Below are 15027 nucleotides of genomic sequence, written 5' to 3'. Positions count from 1 at the left end.
TGGGCAGCCACTCTCTGGCGCGTGCGGGACGGACCCCCCGGGCTGCTCTGCCGTCCCACCTGTTGGCACGTGGAGGGGGCACGGTGGGGTGGCTGTGGTGCTGGGCAAGGGCCTCCTCGGGAGTGAGGGCCTTGCTGACCGCGGAGGACACCGGGGATGTCCCAGGCCGTCCGGGCTCCCTGTCCTCCAGGGGCACGTGTGTTCCTCCTGCTCATCCACGAGTCTCAGTGTGAGCAGCCGGGGGGGGCGCGTGACTCATCCCCCGCTGGGGGCCTGCCCCCCCCCCTCCCTTATAGCCCGTCCCAGCGTCTGTCCACACAGAGGCAAGGAGGGCCCTTTCTCTCCATCCCTGAGCCCTGAGGAGTCAGGCATTCTTGGTCCTGTGTCCTGTGCTCGCAGGTCTCACCGGCCCCCATCCTCGCTGAGGAAGGATGGGCCTCGGTCCTGCCAGAGATCACGGGGCTTTGGCAGTGAGGGCCCTTGGTAGGGCTGCTGCTTCCCAGGATCAGAGGGATGGAGCGTCTGCCACGGTGGAGTGTGAAGGCCAAGCCCGGGCCAGCCCGGAGGGGCAGTGGTGGACACTCAGCTGGCCCTGGTCCTGGACGGACCTTGTCCCAGTGAGCCTTGAGCCGTCCCCGCTGAGCGGGCGGTGAGGGCCCAGCTGGCCGGGCCTGCCAGGGGTCAGCGGGCGTTCCCCTGGGACCTCCAGGCCCTGCCACTCAGGCCACAGTGTTTGCTCCCCACAGGCTTCTGTTCGCAGAAGGCGCACGTGTGTGCCCAGGTCCCTGCTCCCTTCTCCTGACGCAGGCTCCTGGTGGTCCCTTGGGGTCGCCTGCTGCCGGTGCCTGGGGGGGGCGGCGGGGGGTGAGCCCCTTCTCCTCTGCAGGGGCCTCACACGTGCCCCCATGTGCCACCCCCCAGGATGTGACGTCGATGGTAAAGACCATGCTGGACCTGACCTACCCCATCACCTCCGTGTTCTCGGGGGCTGGCTTCAACAGAAGCGTCTGCAGCGTCTTCAAGGACAGGCAGATGGAGGTGCACCCCCTGGCAGGGACCACCTGGAGAGCCCCAGCAGAGCCCACGGCCTCAGCCTGCCTGGGTCTGGACGCCCTGGGCCCACAGGGTCGAGGGCTGGCAGCCGGGAGTGGCCCCTCTGAGTCCCGTTCCCCTCACAGGACCTGTGGATCCCCTACTTCACCGTCACCACCGACGTCACAGCCTCTGCCATGCGGGTCCACACAGACGGTGAGCGCCTCGTCCCGGGGTGCGGGCTCCTCTGTGGGGGCAGAGTAGCTTCAGGGGAGGGGCGTTAAGGGGCCAGTTCCCGGCCAGGCCCAGGGAAGCCCCAGGGTCCCCCAGAGGAGGCGAGAGGCTCGGGGAGATGTGAACAGAGATGACCCTGCTCTGGGCCTGAAGGCTGAAGGGTGCACAGGGAGAGGGAGAGACGGGACGGGGCAGAGTGAGGGCCCACGTGGGTCACAGCTGCGTGTGGGTTGGAGCAGCGTGCCGAGGAGAGAGCCCATCTGTGGGTGGGCGGCTGAGGCCCTTCTCCAGGCCAGAGTGTTTTGGGAGCCCCTTGAAACGTGTCTGCTTAGAAGTGAGTGGGGTGGCGGGGCTGGCAGAAGGTCACGGCAAGGGGAGATGTGGGGAGGCCCAGAGCCAGCCCGGCCCCCGTGGGCTCCGTCCGAGGAGGAGGATGTCCAGGAAGGGTGTCATCTGCCCGGGCCTGGTGCTCTCCGCCGGAGGCCAGATGTGCAGGGCTCAGGACCCACGTCGGCGAGGCTCTGAGCCGAGGGTCCAGGGCAGGAGCTCACCTTGGGCAGTGAAAGGCTCCTTTCCTCTCCCCCGATCCCTCTGGACTCCCTCCCAGGCTCCCTGTGGAGGTACGTGCGTGCCAGCATGTCCCTGTCGGGCTACGTGCCCCCGCTCTGCGACCCCAAAGATGGACGCCTGCTGATGGACGGGAGCTACATCAGCGACCTCCCAGGTACCGTGGCGGGCAGGGAGGGGCCGCCCGGCCCTGCCTCAGCCCCGCTGCTCCCGCGCGCCGGGGGCAGCGCACACGTGCGCACGCTCGGCACCGCGTGCTCCCAGCAGATGGTTCTATCTGTCGGCTCCGCAGCGCTCAGAACCAGGCCAGGTAGAGGGGCCGGCCGCAGTTAGGGCCCGTCTGTGCCCACAGTCAGAACCAACAGCCTGCACGTGTCGGGTCTGCTGTGGGCAAGGCCCCTCCTGGGGCACACCTGTCACCTGTTGGACAGCTCGGTGCGCTCGGCCGACCCCCTCCGCAGGCCCAGGTGTGAGGGTGGAGAGGAGACCCTCACCCCCATCCCCCCACTCTCAGCGCCTCTCGGGCAGGCTCTGCCCCCAGCCCTGGCTCCACCCCAACTTCCCCCAGCTCTGACCCGTCACCCCAGCCATGCTCCCACCTGGGGCTCTGCATACCTGTCCCCATTGGTGACCAGGCCACCTCCTCCCCAGCGGATGTGGCCAGGTCAATGGGGGCAAAGGTGGTGACGGCCATCGACGCGGGCGGCCGGGATGAGACAGACCTCACCAACTACGGGGCTGTGCTCTCCGGGTGGTAGCTGCTGTGGAAGCGCTGGAACCCCTCGGCCACGAAGGTCAAGGTGGGGGCCCAGCCCTGCCTACCCCAGCTGCTCCTCCCCACATCTGGCGCCTGTGTCCCTGAAACCCTGAGATGGGCAGGGAGGGGGGGTGCACCTTCCAGGCTCTGGGTCCAGGAGGGTGGTGGTCACTCACTCACCATCCCTGCCCGCCTGGGACCAGCTCTGGGAAAGGAGCCAGGCCTAAAGGCCCCCCCCACCCCCTGGGTGCCCAGCCTCCCCCCAGGCCTAGCAGAAATAGCCTCCCCTTGGGGGGGAGGGGAGGGGAAGGAAGGGCCAGGGCAGGAGACTCAGTGGCTGTGCCCAGATGGAGGCCACGGGCCACACGGGGACAGGAGAGCCACGCTCAGGGGCTGTGACACGGCAGGTGTTGAACATGGCGGAGATCTAGACGTGCCTGGCCTACGTGTGCTGCGTCCGGCAGCTGGAGACGGTGAAGAGCAGCGACTACTGCGTGTACCTGCGCCCCCCCCATCGACGGCTACGGCACCCTGGACTTCGGCAAGTTCCACGAGATCTGCGTGAGTGTCCAAGCCGGCTGCCCGTCCCAGGCCTCCCTGCTCTCGCGCCCCGGTCACGGGGTTCCCGGTGTGTGTGCAGGAGGTGGGGTACCAGCACGGCCGGACAGTGTTTGACATCTGGGGTCGCAGTGGCGTGCTGGAGAAGATGCTGCAGGATCGGCAGGGGACGAGCAAGGTGAAGGCGTGCAACGTGAGTGCCTGAGCTGGCGCCCCTCCTTCCTCTCCCACTCCTGTCACCCGTCCTCTGCTGCCCAATCCAAAAAAGAGCCAGGGCTCCCTGCAGCCAGCAGCACGTTGGCACACCCTCTCAACTGCTCAGGCCTGCAGGTTCCCCTGCCCCGCCCCAGGGGCCAGAAGACAAGGGCAAGGGCAGCGGCCCTGGGGGGCTGTCTCTTGGCCTCTGCCCCCCTTTGACTCTCCACCCTTGAAGTGCTCCCGTGGGAGAGGATGTCGCTGTGGGTGGGGGGCTGCTCAGGACTCTGCCTGTCATCCGTGCCCCACCCGCAGTCTAGGGCTAGGACCACAGAGGGTCATAGAGAGGGTGGGGCCGCCTGCGGTCAGGGGCTTGGCCAGATGTCTCCTTCGCCTCTGCCCCCCACGTGCTCACCTGCCCCAACGCCTCCTTCACGGACCTTGCTGAGATTGTATCATGCATCGAGCCTGCCAAGGTGGCTGCCGCGGACGGTGCGTTGGACCCCGGGCCATATGCCCACACAGCTGAGGATGGTAGTGGCAATGCCCTCTCCTGACCCTCGACACTCTCAATAAGCCGCCCTGGCCACCAGGCTCCCTCTAGCAGCCCCTGGACCCGGTAGGCTGCATATGGGGACCCATGCCGGCCCCTGCCCCTGCTCTCAAGAGGATACCTGCATGGCCCTGCTCTCTGCCCAGATGAGTCTGACGACCAGACTGAATACAAGGAGGTGCTGCTGGGCGGCCCCAAGGACTTCCGGAGTGCCCCAGCCGGCCTGGGCTCCGACTCGGTGAGCTGCCCGGGCACCCTGTGTGCCTCAGTTGAGCTGCCAGCTCTGACGGCTCCCGAGCAGGCCAGCTGCTCCCTCCCTGCTGCCCTCCTGGCTTGCCCCCACCTGGACCTTGACCGTGTGCGGTTTGCTTCCAGGAGGACGAGCCCTCGCTTCGACATCGGCACTCCCGTCTGGCTTCCCCCGAACCATCCCAGGACTCCTCATCCCCCCTGGCTCTCTGACCAAGACGGGCAGAGGTCTCTGCTCTGACGCGCCCTGAAGCCAGCATCTTCCGTGGGTGTGTTTCAGAGAACCAGCTCGCGCAGCTCTTCCCCAGCCTGCCAGGGAGACCCTGCTGGGGCCCAGGGCCCTGCCGGCCGGTGTTGGAGGGGCTGGGGCCTCTCTGCACTGGCCGCTCCTGGTGGGGCACTGGGTCCTGGCGTCCCCTGCACACACAGCAGTCCTGGGGGGCTGTGTCGGCCCCTGTGGGCCCCCTGAGGCCTCTGAGATATCAGAGCCCCTGATGTTTCTGCTTAGCCTGTCAATAAAGGTAGATCTGATCGTGTGGGACATGTGGTCCCTGTGCCGAGGTCCCGGGGGCAGGGGGCAGCACCAAGATGGGCAGCCACACAGTCCTGAGGCTGCAGGGGGGCGTGGTCACCATGTGGGGACCCCAGAACCCCAAGCCAGGCAGGCGGGACACCCAAGGTCTGGGGTGCAGCTGGGATCCCCCCAAACCAAGGATGAGGCCCTCCCGAGCTCTCAGGCATTGTTTCCATTCTGTACACACGGGAGTCTTCCCTAAGATGATGCCCACACCGTACTTCTCAGATCATTAAATAGCGCCAGGGGGGTCCTTTTGTACAAAAAAGGAGACCTGTCAGCTCTATGACTTTGGAGTCCACGATCCCTGCAGGTCTCGGAGCAGGGCACGTGGGTCTGCGAGAGCAGGGAGACCCTTGACTGGAGGGCCCAGGACCCTGTGGTCAGGGGACCGCAGGCCTCAGTTTCCCAGCTCCAGAGGCAGCGCTGAGAGGGCGGAGAGACGGTTGGTCCCGCCCCCTGCCGCCCAACCCGGACCCCGGGACGCCGGGCCACCCGCCCCCCCCACCTACTGCCGGCGTGGTGGGCGGGGCTTCAGCCTAGTCCCTTCTGGGCCCCGCCCGGTTCTGACGTTACGGTGGGCGGAGCCTTCCTCGTCCTGCCGTGGCTGTGGACGGTCCGACCCCAGCCCTGACGTAACGGGGGCGGCTCCGCCGAGCCCCGCCCCGGCCCTGACGTCGCGGTGGGCGGAGCGCCACCCCCGGGCCTGGCAGTGCTGTTCGGTGCGGCGGGGCGCGCGGAGGGATCGGCGCGGCCATGCGGGTCCCGAATCGGAGCCCGAACCCGAGCCCGATCTTCGGCGCGGCGCGGCTCCCCCGACGGAGGCGACGGGCGCGGGGCGCGCTCTGAGGCCTGGGGATGCGCCGCCGCCTCGACCATGGGCGCCGTCGCCTCCCGGAGGAGGGCGCTGCGGAGCGAGGCCATGTCCTCGGTGGCGGCCAAAGTGCGGTGAGTGCGGCGGGCAGACTGCCGGGGCCAGCGCCGCCCCCGCCCCCGCCCCCGTCCCCGCAGCGTGCTCGCAGCCGGCGCCCCGCCCCCACCTCCGTGCGGCTCCCTTCCCTGAGGCTGCGGTGGGCGAGCTGCACGACCTCATGACCCTCACACACTGGGTGGCAGGGGCTGGATGGCAAGCAGACCTGGGTCCCGCCTGCAGGTCCGGCCAAGGTGCACCGGCACCCAAGGGTCCCCGAACTGCGACCTGCCAGCCCTGGGCATTCTGAGGTGGGATGGGAGTGCTTGCTGGGGGTGATCCCTGAGCCCTCCCTTGCTGGCGCCGAGGGCCTGGGTGGGGTGGGGTGGGGACGCCAGGGTGGGTGGTGTGCACTGACGACGCACCCCGCTGTCCACCCCTCAGAGCAGCCCGAGCGTTTGGCGAGTACCTGTCCCAGAGTCACCCCGAGAACCGAAACGGTGCAGGTAAGGGCACGTGAGGCAGTGCCGGGACGGGGTCCACCCACAGCCCCCCATCCTAGGCGAGGGGATGCTGTCTCCTGTCCAGGTCAGGCCCAGCCCCTGCGCACTGTGGGGTGTGAGCAGGCAGCTAGTGCCCTGCTGGGCTGGCTTCCTCACGCCCCCTGCCCCGCCTGGCCCAGAGCCCCAGGAGGAGCTCCTATTCACTCATCACCATGGCACCCACCCAGCTTGGGCCGTTGGCATGGCAACAGGCCTCCTGGCACCCCCAGGACTGGCACCACTGTCTCTGGGGGCCAGCTGGTGGGGGGGAGGGGAGAAGTTGGCACTGGGCACACGGGCGTGGTGGCAGGCTGGGAGGTGGCCTGCTTGTTTCTGCCCCCCCCATCACCCACAGGTAGCACAGCCTGTCGCCCACACGCACGTAAGAGGGGCTTGGGGCCCCAATAGGCGTGAGACGTGAACCTCTAGGGGGAGTGCGCAGCTCAGAAATACCTTTTCTGAAGTCGTCAGGGCCCGGGGTTCGGTCAGTGGGCCAGGTACACGCTGGGTATTCATTCCCTGCCTTCAGAACACCCGGAGACTGGGAGGGCAGGGCCAGCAGGCTGCAAGCTCACCTGGTGCCTCTCCCCCAGACCACCTGCTGGCTGACGCCTACTCTGGCCACGACGGGTCCCCCGAGATGCAGCCTGCCCCCCAGAACAAGCGCCGCCTCTCCCTCATCTCCAACGGCCGCTATGAGGGCAGCCTCCCGGAGGAGGCCGTCAGTGGGAAGCCGGCCGGTGAGGGCCCCCAGCCCCGTGTGTATACCATCTCTGGGGAGCCGGCCCTGCTGCCCGGCCCCGAGGCCGAGGCCATCGAGCTGGCTGTGGTGAAGGGGCGGCAGCAGCGGGAGCGGCACCCCCGCCACCATAGCCAGCCCCTGCGCGCCAGCCCGGGCGGCAGTCGTGAGGACGTCAGCAGACCCTGCCACAGCTGGGCGGGCAGCCGCCAGGGCTCCAAGGAATGTCCCGGATGTGCCCAGCTCGCCCCCAGTCCTTCCCCTCAGGCCTTTGGGCTGGACCAACCGCCCCTGCCTGAGGCCGCCAGCCGCCGCAAGAAGCTGGAGAGGATGTACAGCGTTGACCGCGTGTCTGGTGAGGGGGCCCGTTGGGGGCCTGGGCAGCTTCAGGCAGGATGCTGGTGCTGGGGTCGGCCCGCAGCAGGCACCATGAGGCTTGGGCAGAGCAGGGTGCCCAGGTCACGGCCTGCAGGTGGCGACCTGCCGCCACATCCCGTGCCCCATCTCAGGCCTCACGGTTGGCTTTAGCCTTGCCAGCACCAAATCATCGCAGGAGTGCTTCCCCGAGGAGGGGGCCTGGGAGGGTCTTAAGGGTTGAGCAGGCAGAAAACCTGGCTGAACGGAAAGATCAGGCTGCCTCCAGGGAGTCCTGGGGAACAGTCCCTGCCCTGGGGCCCACCCACTGAGGGAGGCGCGTGATTGCCTGGGGCGCAGCCAGCTAGTGGGGCCCTCCCCAGGATGGTCGAGCTGTGCCGGTGGCTGCGGAGCCCCGGAGGCCTGCTGTCGGTGAGAGGCCTCCCTGGGACATTCGAGTGGCCCCACGCTTCCTGGCTCTGAGGTTGTCATGTCCTGAGAGCAGAATTCTACCTAGCGGACCTGGCACATCCTCTCAGGGCACCTCTTGGGCCTCCAAATCAGCAACCCAGCTGGGCCTCAGGGCACAGGCCTGGGGTGTGGGCAGTTCACCTCCACGACCTCATGCTCCTCTGATGCACCCAGGCCAGGGGCTGGGACAGGGGTCAGGGAAGAGGGTAGAGTGACCTTCACCCACTCTGTCCAGTGGCTATAGGGGCCCTGGGAAGGGGCGGTCTCCACGCCCGGTGAGGGCCTCCACCTCGCCCTCCGAGAAGGGTTTGGGGGAGGGGAGGTCCAACCAAGTGGGCGCCAGAGTGGGCCGCAGAGAAGGCCCTGGAGACCCGAAGGAGAGGCCGCAGCCATTGTCCCTGCCCTTCCCCTCCTGCTTAAACGGAGCCAAAGTCAATCCTTTTCCTGGGCACCCTGGCGGCAGGCTGTGCTCTCAAAAGAACACTCGTCAGCTGTGGGTAGCAGAGGGAGAGCTAAGCAAAGACAAGCGTCACCAAGCCGCTGAGCTGTCGTGCCTTGAGCAGCTGAGCGACACCCGAGCCTGCTGGCCCCGCGCCGGCCTCCCGACCGGGGATGGGGCTGGGGAGCCCTGGTGCTTCTCCACCGTCTGTGGCGGAAGCATCCCCTTCCCCGACAGGTGGGGGTAAAGACCTCAGGACCCCTGAGCCGGCCTAGTCACTGCGCCTTCGGTCTCTTCCAGATGACATCCCCATCCGTACCTGGTTCCCCAAGGAAAACCTCTTCAGTTTCCAGACAGCAACCACAACTATGCAAGCGTGAGTCACGTCTGATGTGTGCTGGGCCCAGGCCGGGCGCCCTCTTCCCGGTGCTCAGGAATTGCTGCCGGACCCTCTCCTGTCCTCTGAGCCCCCCTGCGTGGCTGCTCCGAGCGTGCAGTCGGAAGGCCTGGCTGCTGTCAGCGCCCGCTGCCCCGCCCCCGCCCCATCCCTTCCCCACTGCCCCGCCCCCGCCCCATCCCTTCCCCACTGCCCCGCCCCTCGCAGGCCCCCAGTCCGTCCATCCTGTCCTGCGGGGACTTGGCTGGGGGCTGCAGCTGACGCAGTCACCAGCAGAGATGGTTCGCTGCCCCGCGTCACCCAGCTCCGCCTTCACGCACGCCCCAAACAGCAGCCTACTTGTGTTTCGTGTGCGCTGCAAGTGATCACAACTTAGTCCCCTGGGGGGCGTGCTCTTGACCTTCGCACAGCTGGGTGTTCTGTCAGGGCTTCCTTCCAGGGAGGGACTCTGCTGCAGTGTCCCCGATACCGAAGAAGCTGCCTCCTGCATATGCTACCCTGGGGAGCGCACCACCGCCCTTGGGCTGGATGGGGGCCGCTACCTTCGCTGCTGGACCCAGGGCCAGCAGGGCACAGTCAGGCCTCTGTGCGGCCTGACAAGGTCACAGCATCTGGCGGCCTGGGCCACGGTGACTTCCGCGTCTGCTGCCCTTTCCAGGGCTGGCCTGCGGCATAGCCGGCACCCTGCTGGTGCCTGGGATGCCTGTGAGGGACCCTCCAGGTCAATGACAAGAAAGGAACGAACTGAAGGGCGGTTGGGGGTCTGAGGGTCTCTGCTCACTGTGTCTTCTCTCTCATGCTGCCCCTTCCCGCCTCGACTCTAGCATCTCGTAAGTACCGTCTGGACCTCGAGCCTGAGAGCATGGCGGTTGTCCCTGGGGGACTCTCCCACCCCCAAGTAGGTTGGGGCAGGCCAGGGACCTGGGCCTTGACCATGAGGGCGTGCTGGGTCCCAGCGAGCGCCAAGGCTACAGCAGGGCCTGCGGGAACTGGGCCGAGGACAGGGCGAGGCCGGCTGGGACCTTCTGCCTGGCCCAGCGCCCTGGATGCCCCGCTGGGCCCTGTGCTCGAGCCTCTGTCCCCACGTCTCTGTCCCTCTTGCCTGCGGCCAAGGGCAGTGCTGACTCGCGGTGGTTTCCCAGGGTGTTCAGGGGCTACGCGGAGAGGAAGCGCCGGAAACGGGAGAATGATTCCGCGTCTGTAATCCAGAGGTAGGGCCTGCCAGCCACTCGCCACCAGGGTCCGTCTCTTGTCTGTGCTGGTCTAGCCTGGGCCCACCCAGCCCAGCAGACCTGAAGGGGGAAGGGCGGTGGCGAACACTGGCCTGGCCCTGCTCTGGGGACGCGGCAGGCAGGAAAGGTCATGTGGCCTGAGCCCCTAGGCCTGTGTTTTGGGGGTACACTGACAGCTGAGCTGCAGCCAGCTGGCTCCCCTGCGCCTTTTTCTGGCCCTTGAAGCCCAGAGCAGTGGGGTCAGCAGCAGCCAGGCTTACCCTCCCTAATCCCCGCCCACCTCAGAGATGTGTCCAGGAAGCTTGTCTGTCCATCTCGGAAGTTGGGCTTTGGCAGGGCACAAAGTTTGGGGTGAAGGAGACCTTCTGAGGTGGCCCAGGGACACAGCGGCAGGGGAGGGGGCATCTGCCAGACCCAAACCCACCTCACGCTTGGGGACAGTTGTGCTGCCCTGCCCACCGTGTGCAGGAAGCAGGAGCCCTTGACCACGTGAGGAGGGAGGCTCCCGGGGTTCAGAGTGCCTGGGCACAAGGAGAGAAGGGAAGCGTGGGCAGCGGAGGCGGGAGAGCCGAGTGCACAGGGTCGCCGGGGGAGCTGTCCTGGGAGGGGGCGGGGCTGCAGGAGGAGGCTTGCTTACCGTGCCTTTGTACTGGCAGCAAAGGGGGAGCCCGGGAGGAGTCTCAGGAGGAGAGGGACGGGGTGGGATTTGCCTGGGGGAGAGCTGGGGGCGCCGGGAGGGCATCCCTCACGGCAAAGGGCGATGTTGGGACGGTGGCCAGCAAGCCGTGGGGAGGGGAGCTCGTGGGACGGGGCGCCCCCCTCGCGGCCCTCACCAGCCCCCGGTGCTTCCGCCCCCAGGAACTTCCGCAAACACCTGCGCATGGTCGGCAGCCGGCGGGTGAAGGCCCAGAGTAAGGCCCGGGAGCGGCGGCGCGGGCGGGCGGGGGCGCGCTGTTCTTGGCCGCTGGGGCTTCGCGTGCTGCTCTCCGCGCCCCGAAGGCCGCGCTGCTGCCCCGCTGTGGCCCCGCGGGCACCTTCCCACTCCCAGGCTCCGCCCCAGGACAGGGCCCCGCCCCTGCACCCAGGCTCCGCCCATGTGCACCCAGCACGGTCCTTGTCCGCTGTCGCCCATCCGCACTCCCCACTCCCGCCCCTCCCGCCGCAGTGGCGTCTTCCACTCCCCGGACCCCCTCACGGTCCCCACGTCCTCCCCCGCCAGCCCCTGCCCCGGTCCACCTCGTGCGGCTGCAGGCCCGGCCCCTAACGGGTTCTGCTTTCGCTGCAGCGTTCGCCGAGCGGCGCGAGCGGAGCTTCAGCCGGTCCTGGAGCGACCCCACCCCCATGAAAGCCGACACCTCCCACGACTCCCGAGACAGTAGGTGCCCGGCGGCGCAGGCCCGCACACCTCTCCCAGAGGCTCCCCTAGGCCCCCAGTCCTGCGCTCCCACCCCGGGGGGGGGTCAGCTAGGCTTCTGCGCCTTTGCTGAACCTCAGTTTACCAGACTGACGGGGGGGCGCTCCGGCACCTCCGATCTTCTGGGCAGGGGTAGCTAAAGGCTGCGGCTCGCTGGCGGCCCTGGCCTGGTGCCGCCCTCATGCCCGAAGCCTGAGGAGCAGTGCCGGACTTCTCCTTGGCCCGGGCACCAGGCACGCCTGGCTGGAGCTGACCCTTGCCCTCCGGCTCCCACTGGCCTTGCACCAGGGTCCACCGCCTTCGCAGTCAGGCTGGTGGCAGGCGCCAGTCTTGCCGGGCTGCTGGGCTCCTCAGCTTGGCTCTCTCACCCACCCTGGGTTTCTCGCTGACCTGGAGGACCCTCCGGGACATGGCTTGCCGGCTCTGGCCTCCACCCGTCTCTGGGGGTTGCAGCCGGGACAGGAGGCGCCGCAGGTGATCCTCAGGCCCGGTGGCACATCCTGCCCTACAGGTAGTGACCTGCAGAGCTCACACTGCACCTTGGGCGAGGCCTTTGAGGACCTGGACTGGGAGACGGAGAGGGGCCTGGAGGCTGTAGCCTGTGACACTGAGGGCTTCGTGCCACCCAAGGTCATGGTGAGGCCCCACACAGCTGTTGCAGGCTGCTCAGCAGTGGGGAGGGGGGTCTCAGGGGGGCTCCTGCTGCCCACTGGCTCCAAGGCGGCCAGGGCGCTGAGTGGCCCCCCTGTTGTCCCCAGCTCATCTCCTCTAAAGTGCCCAAAGCTGAGTACATCCCCACCATCCTCCGCAGGGACGACCCCTCCATCATTCCCATCCTCTACGTGAGTGCCTGCCCAGCCCCCGTCGCGGTGTCGGGTGGGGGGTGCTGCCTGAGAAGGGCTCTGACGTGGGGCTGGCTTCCGTCTGTCCCAGGACCACGAGCACGCCACCTTCGAGGACATTCTGGGTGAGTACTCCGCCCCCCCTGCCCTCTGGTCTTGGGGCTGCTGGGGGCGGCACTCACACCTCTGCCTCCGCAGAGGAGATAGAGAAGAAGCTGAACGTCTACCACAAGGGGGCCAAAATCTGGAAGATGCTGATTTTCTGCCAGGTAGGGCTCAGCCCTTCCTGCCCAGGGGTCAGGGGTGGAGGGTGCCGCCTCCCTGGGCATGCACGTTTGCATCTGCACGTGTTGGGGGCAGCGGTGGTTGGACACCTCCGGTGCGCAGCCCCGTCGGCTAACTGCAGCCTCTCACAGGGCGGCCCAGGACACCTGTACTTGCTCAAGAACAAGGTGGCCACCTTTGCCAAAGTGGAGAAGGAAGAGGACATGATCCAGTGAGCAGGGGGGGCCTGGGAGGCTGGGGGGCTGGAGGCAGCATCTGCTGGGGCACCGTGTCCCCGCAGTGCCTCCTGTGATGCCCCCTCACACCTGGGGGTCAGACTGGGGGTCAGACTGGGGGCCACCTGTGACCACCCCTCCCCCGCCAGCTTCTGGAAACGGTTGAGCCGCTTGATGAGCAAAGTGAACCCAGAGCCGAACGTCATCCACGTCATGGGCTGCTATGTCCTGGGGAACCCCAACGGGGAGAAGGTATGGGGCCCAGACTCCACACCAGGCTGCAGATCCCAGACGTGTGAAGGGTTGATACAACCCCCATTTCTCTCCAGATTCCCTTTCACTTCTCATTCTCCCGGAGAAACCCCCATGCCTGGGCCTAACCAGCTGGGGGGGTCCTGTTCCCCAACCCCCCATTCTCCTCATCCCTCTCTCTTCCCCTGCCCGGAGCTCATGGCCCACCCCCTCTTTTCAGCTGTTCCAGAACCTCAGGACTCTCATGACCCCTTACAGGGTCACCTTCGAGTCCCCCCTGGAGCTGTCAGCCCAAGGTGAGTCTGCCGGGCTGGTCTCCAGTTGTGGGGTGGGTTCCGGGGGGGCGGCGGCCTGAGCCCCGGCCTCGCCCCTCCTGCCTCAGGGAAGCAGATGATTGAGACCTACTTTGACTTCCGGCTGTACCGCCTGTGGAAAAGCCGCCAGCACTCGAAGCTGCTGGCCTTCGAGGACGTTCTGTGAGGGGCGGGTCACCACCCGGCCGCTTCCTCGGCGCGGCGACTGGGGCTGGGCCGCTGTGTGCTGCCCGGTACCGCGTGGGTTCTGGTCTTCACGGCCACTTCAGGGCACCCTCAGACGTCGCTCAGGTTCCCTTCCAGGGGTCTGGTCCTCAAGGCATCACGGGTCAAAGAGGTCACAGCCCCCACGCCGGGAGGAGCCACCGCGGCCGGTGGACGTTGACCGGGTCTAGGCCTCGCCCGGAGGCTGCAGCTCTGGGGCGGCGCCTGGGCAGCTTCATAGAAATAAGTGCAATTTTCTACAGCCCCTGAGACGACTCAAAGGGAAGCAGCGTTACTAGTTAACTAGTTAAGTGCTCCGCTACTAGTCATGGCGTAGATCACCCGGCTCAACGTGTGTTCAGGACCTTGTCTGCCCCAGCGCCCCAGCCCCGCCGTATCTGATCACCAGCACCAGGGCGGCCCGCCTGCCCGGCCTGCCTCCGTCCCTGGCCGAGTCCCTGATCGTCTGTGCTTGCACTGCTCTCGCCACCCCTGCTTACCTGACTTCGGCTGCGCCGGCTCGGCAGGGGTGCCTGGGCAGCAGCTGGGGGGCACAGCTTCCTTGCTCTCAGAGCGGGCGCTGGGTCGAGCCAGGCCCTGCCTGCTCCCCGGCCTCCAGGCCCGCCCAGCTCCCTGCTGCTGTCGAGCTCAGCTTTTGGCGGCCGAGCTCTGAAGGCCTCTGCTAGTGCAGAGGCCTGGGGTCTTGGCGGGGCCTGCCGGGGCTGGGTCCTGGTGGGTGAGAATCCTGCTGCACTCCACGTGGGGGCCTGGACCCTGCAGCTGGAGCCCGAGAGCTGGGCGGCCGGTGTGCTGTGGGCTCGAAGCCTGGCCCGCGGCCCAGTGGGTGAGCTCTCTTGTACATAGCTGGGGCTCGGGGGCTGGCCCCCCTTTGCAGAGCCTGGTCTGAGACACCTGGCTGTGCCCCCAGCCAAGGGGGGGGCGGGGGCTTGTGCCGGGCTCTGAAAAATGTACGACCTCCCTTAGAGTGACCATTAAATCTGATCCCCTGCTGCGGCCGCCGCGTGGGTCTCCTCTCTCAGCACCCAACGTCCACTACCTCCCTGGGCCCGGAAGATTCTGGGCCCGCTGGTCTGAGGTTGTTGCTGTGGTGGCCGCCTGCACATCCTGGCTTGGGCCGAGGGGGCTGGAGCCGCTAGGCCTGCCCTGCCAAGGGCACACTCTGCGCGAGGTCTGGGGATGGGGCTCCCGGGGCTCCGAGGAAGTGTCTGGGAAAAGAGCGGGTCCTGGACGCGGCTGCAGGATGCGGTCCTGCAGCGGAGCCAAGTGAGGTCGGGAGATGAGAGCAGAGGCAGCACCCCCTCCTGTAGCCTCTGCCCCGCCCCCGGGCACAGAGCGGAGGGCCGTTCCTTCCCTCAGGCCATTCTCTGCGTGTGTCAGCAGTGTGGCCACAGTGGGAGGCCGGGAGGTGACCACAGGACCAGCTGGCCATCACTAGCCTTAGTCATCCCCAGATGTGCCCATTGCCGCCACCCTCCCCTCCAGTGGCCAGGGTGCTTTTGGGTCCAGCCAGGCTTGGCTACCCTGGCGGCTCCTGGTCCAGTTGCCTGTGGGCAGATCAGCAGGTGCCAGATGGGTGCATCCAGGGCCACCAAGGGCTGGGGAGGGCGGGGGGCTGCCAGGGGATGGCATGGGTGAAGGCTGGGAGGCCTGGGGTTCTGGGGGCCTGGAGGCTGGCAG

General features: G+C 67.5%; 2 protein-coding genes across 5 annotated transcripts in view; both read left to right on the top strand.

Moving 5' to 3' along the window:
* The window catches only part of PNPLA7 (patatin like phospholipase domain containing 7), a 56178-nt gene extending 51497 nt beyond the window's left edge, over positions 1-4681 (top strand). Inside the window, 10 exon segments of the mRNA XM_059926709.1 lie at positions 922-1038; positions 1179-1248; positions 1874-1990; positions 2485-2633; positions 2998-3096; positions 3098-3151; positions 3231-3336; positions 3746-3835; positions 4043-4134; positions 4272-4681. Of these exon segments, the coding sequence (XP_059782692.1) occupies positions 922-1038; positions 1179-1248; positions 1874-1990; positions 2485-2633; positions 2998-3096; positions 3098-3151; positions 3231-3336; positions 3746-3835; positions 4043-4134; positions 4272-4358 (981 nt within the window). The 3' untranslated portion in view covers positions 4359-4681.
* A 94-nt stretch (positions 4682-4775) lies between these two features.
* On the top strand, positions 4776-14343 carry NSMF (NMDA receptor synaptonuclear signaling and neuronal migration factor). 4 transcript variants are annotated; one of them, XM_059926153.1, is made up of 15 exons: positions 4776-5667; positions 6074-6135; positions 6765-7265; positions 8475-8550; positions 9714-9782; positions 10662-10714; positions 11089-11182; positions 11733-11853; positions 11976-12059; positions 12151-12184; positions 12258-12328; positions 12476-12555; positions 12709-12811; positions 13032-13107; positions 13593-14343. In XM_059926153.1, the coding sequence occupies exons 1-15, from the start codon at positions 5597-5599 to the stop codon at positions 13634-13636; spliced, it is 1539 nt and encodes a 512-aa protein (XP_059782136.1). In that variant the 5' UTR covers positions 4776-5596; the 3' UTR covers positions 13637-14343. The 4 variants fall into 4 exon arrangements, with proteins under 4 accessions (XP_059782136.1, XP_059782135.1, XP_059782137.1 ...); XM_059926152.1 differs by having other exon boundaries at positions 13194-14343; XM_059926155.1 differs by lacking the exon at positions 4776-5667 and adding an exon at positions 5888-5940 and having other exon boundaries at positions 13194-14343.
* The last annotated feature ends 684 nt before the right edge of the window (positions 14344-15027 follow it).

The sequence above is a fragment of the Balaenoptera ricei genome, chromosome 6 (assembly GCF_028023285.1).
Source record: "Balaenoptera ricei isolate mBalRic1 chromosome 6, mBalRic1.hap2, whole genome shotgun sequence".
NCBI lineage: Eukaryota > Metazoa > Chordata > Mammalia > Artiodactyla > Balaenopteridae > Balaenoptera > Balaenoptera ricei.
This window is presented reverse-complemented; position numbering and strand designations above follow the sequence as displayed.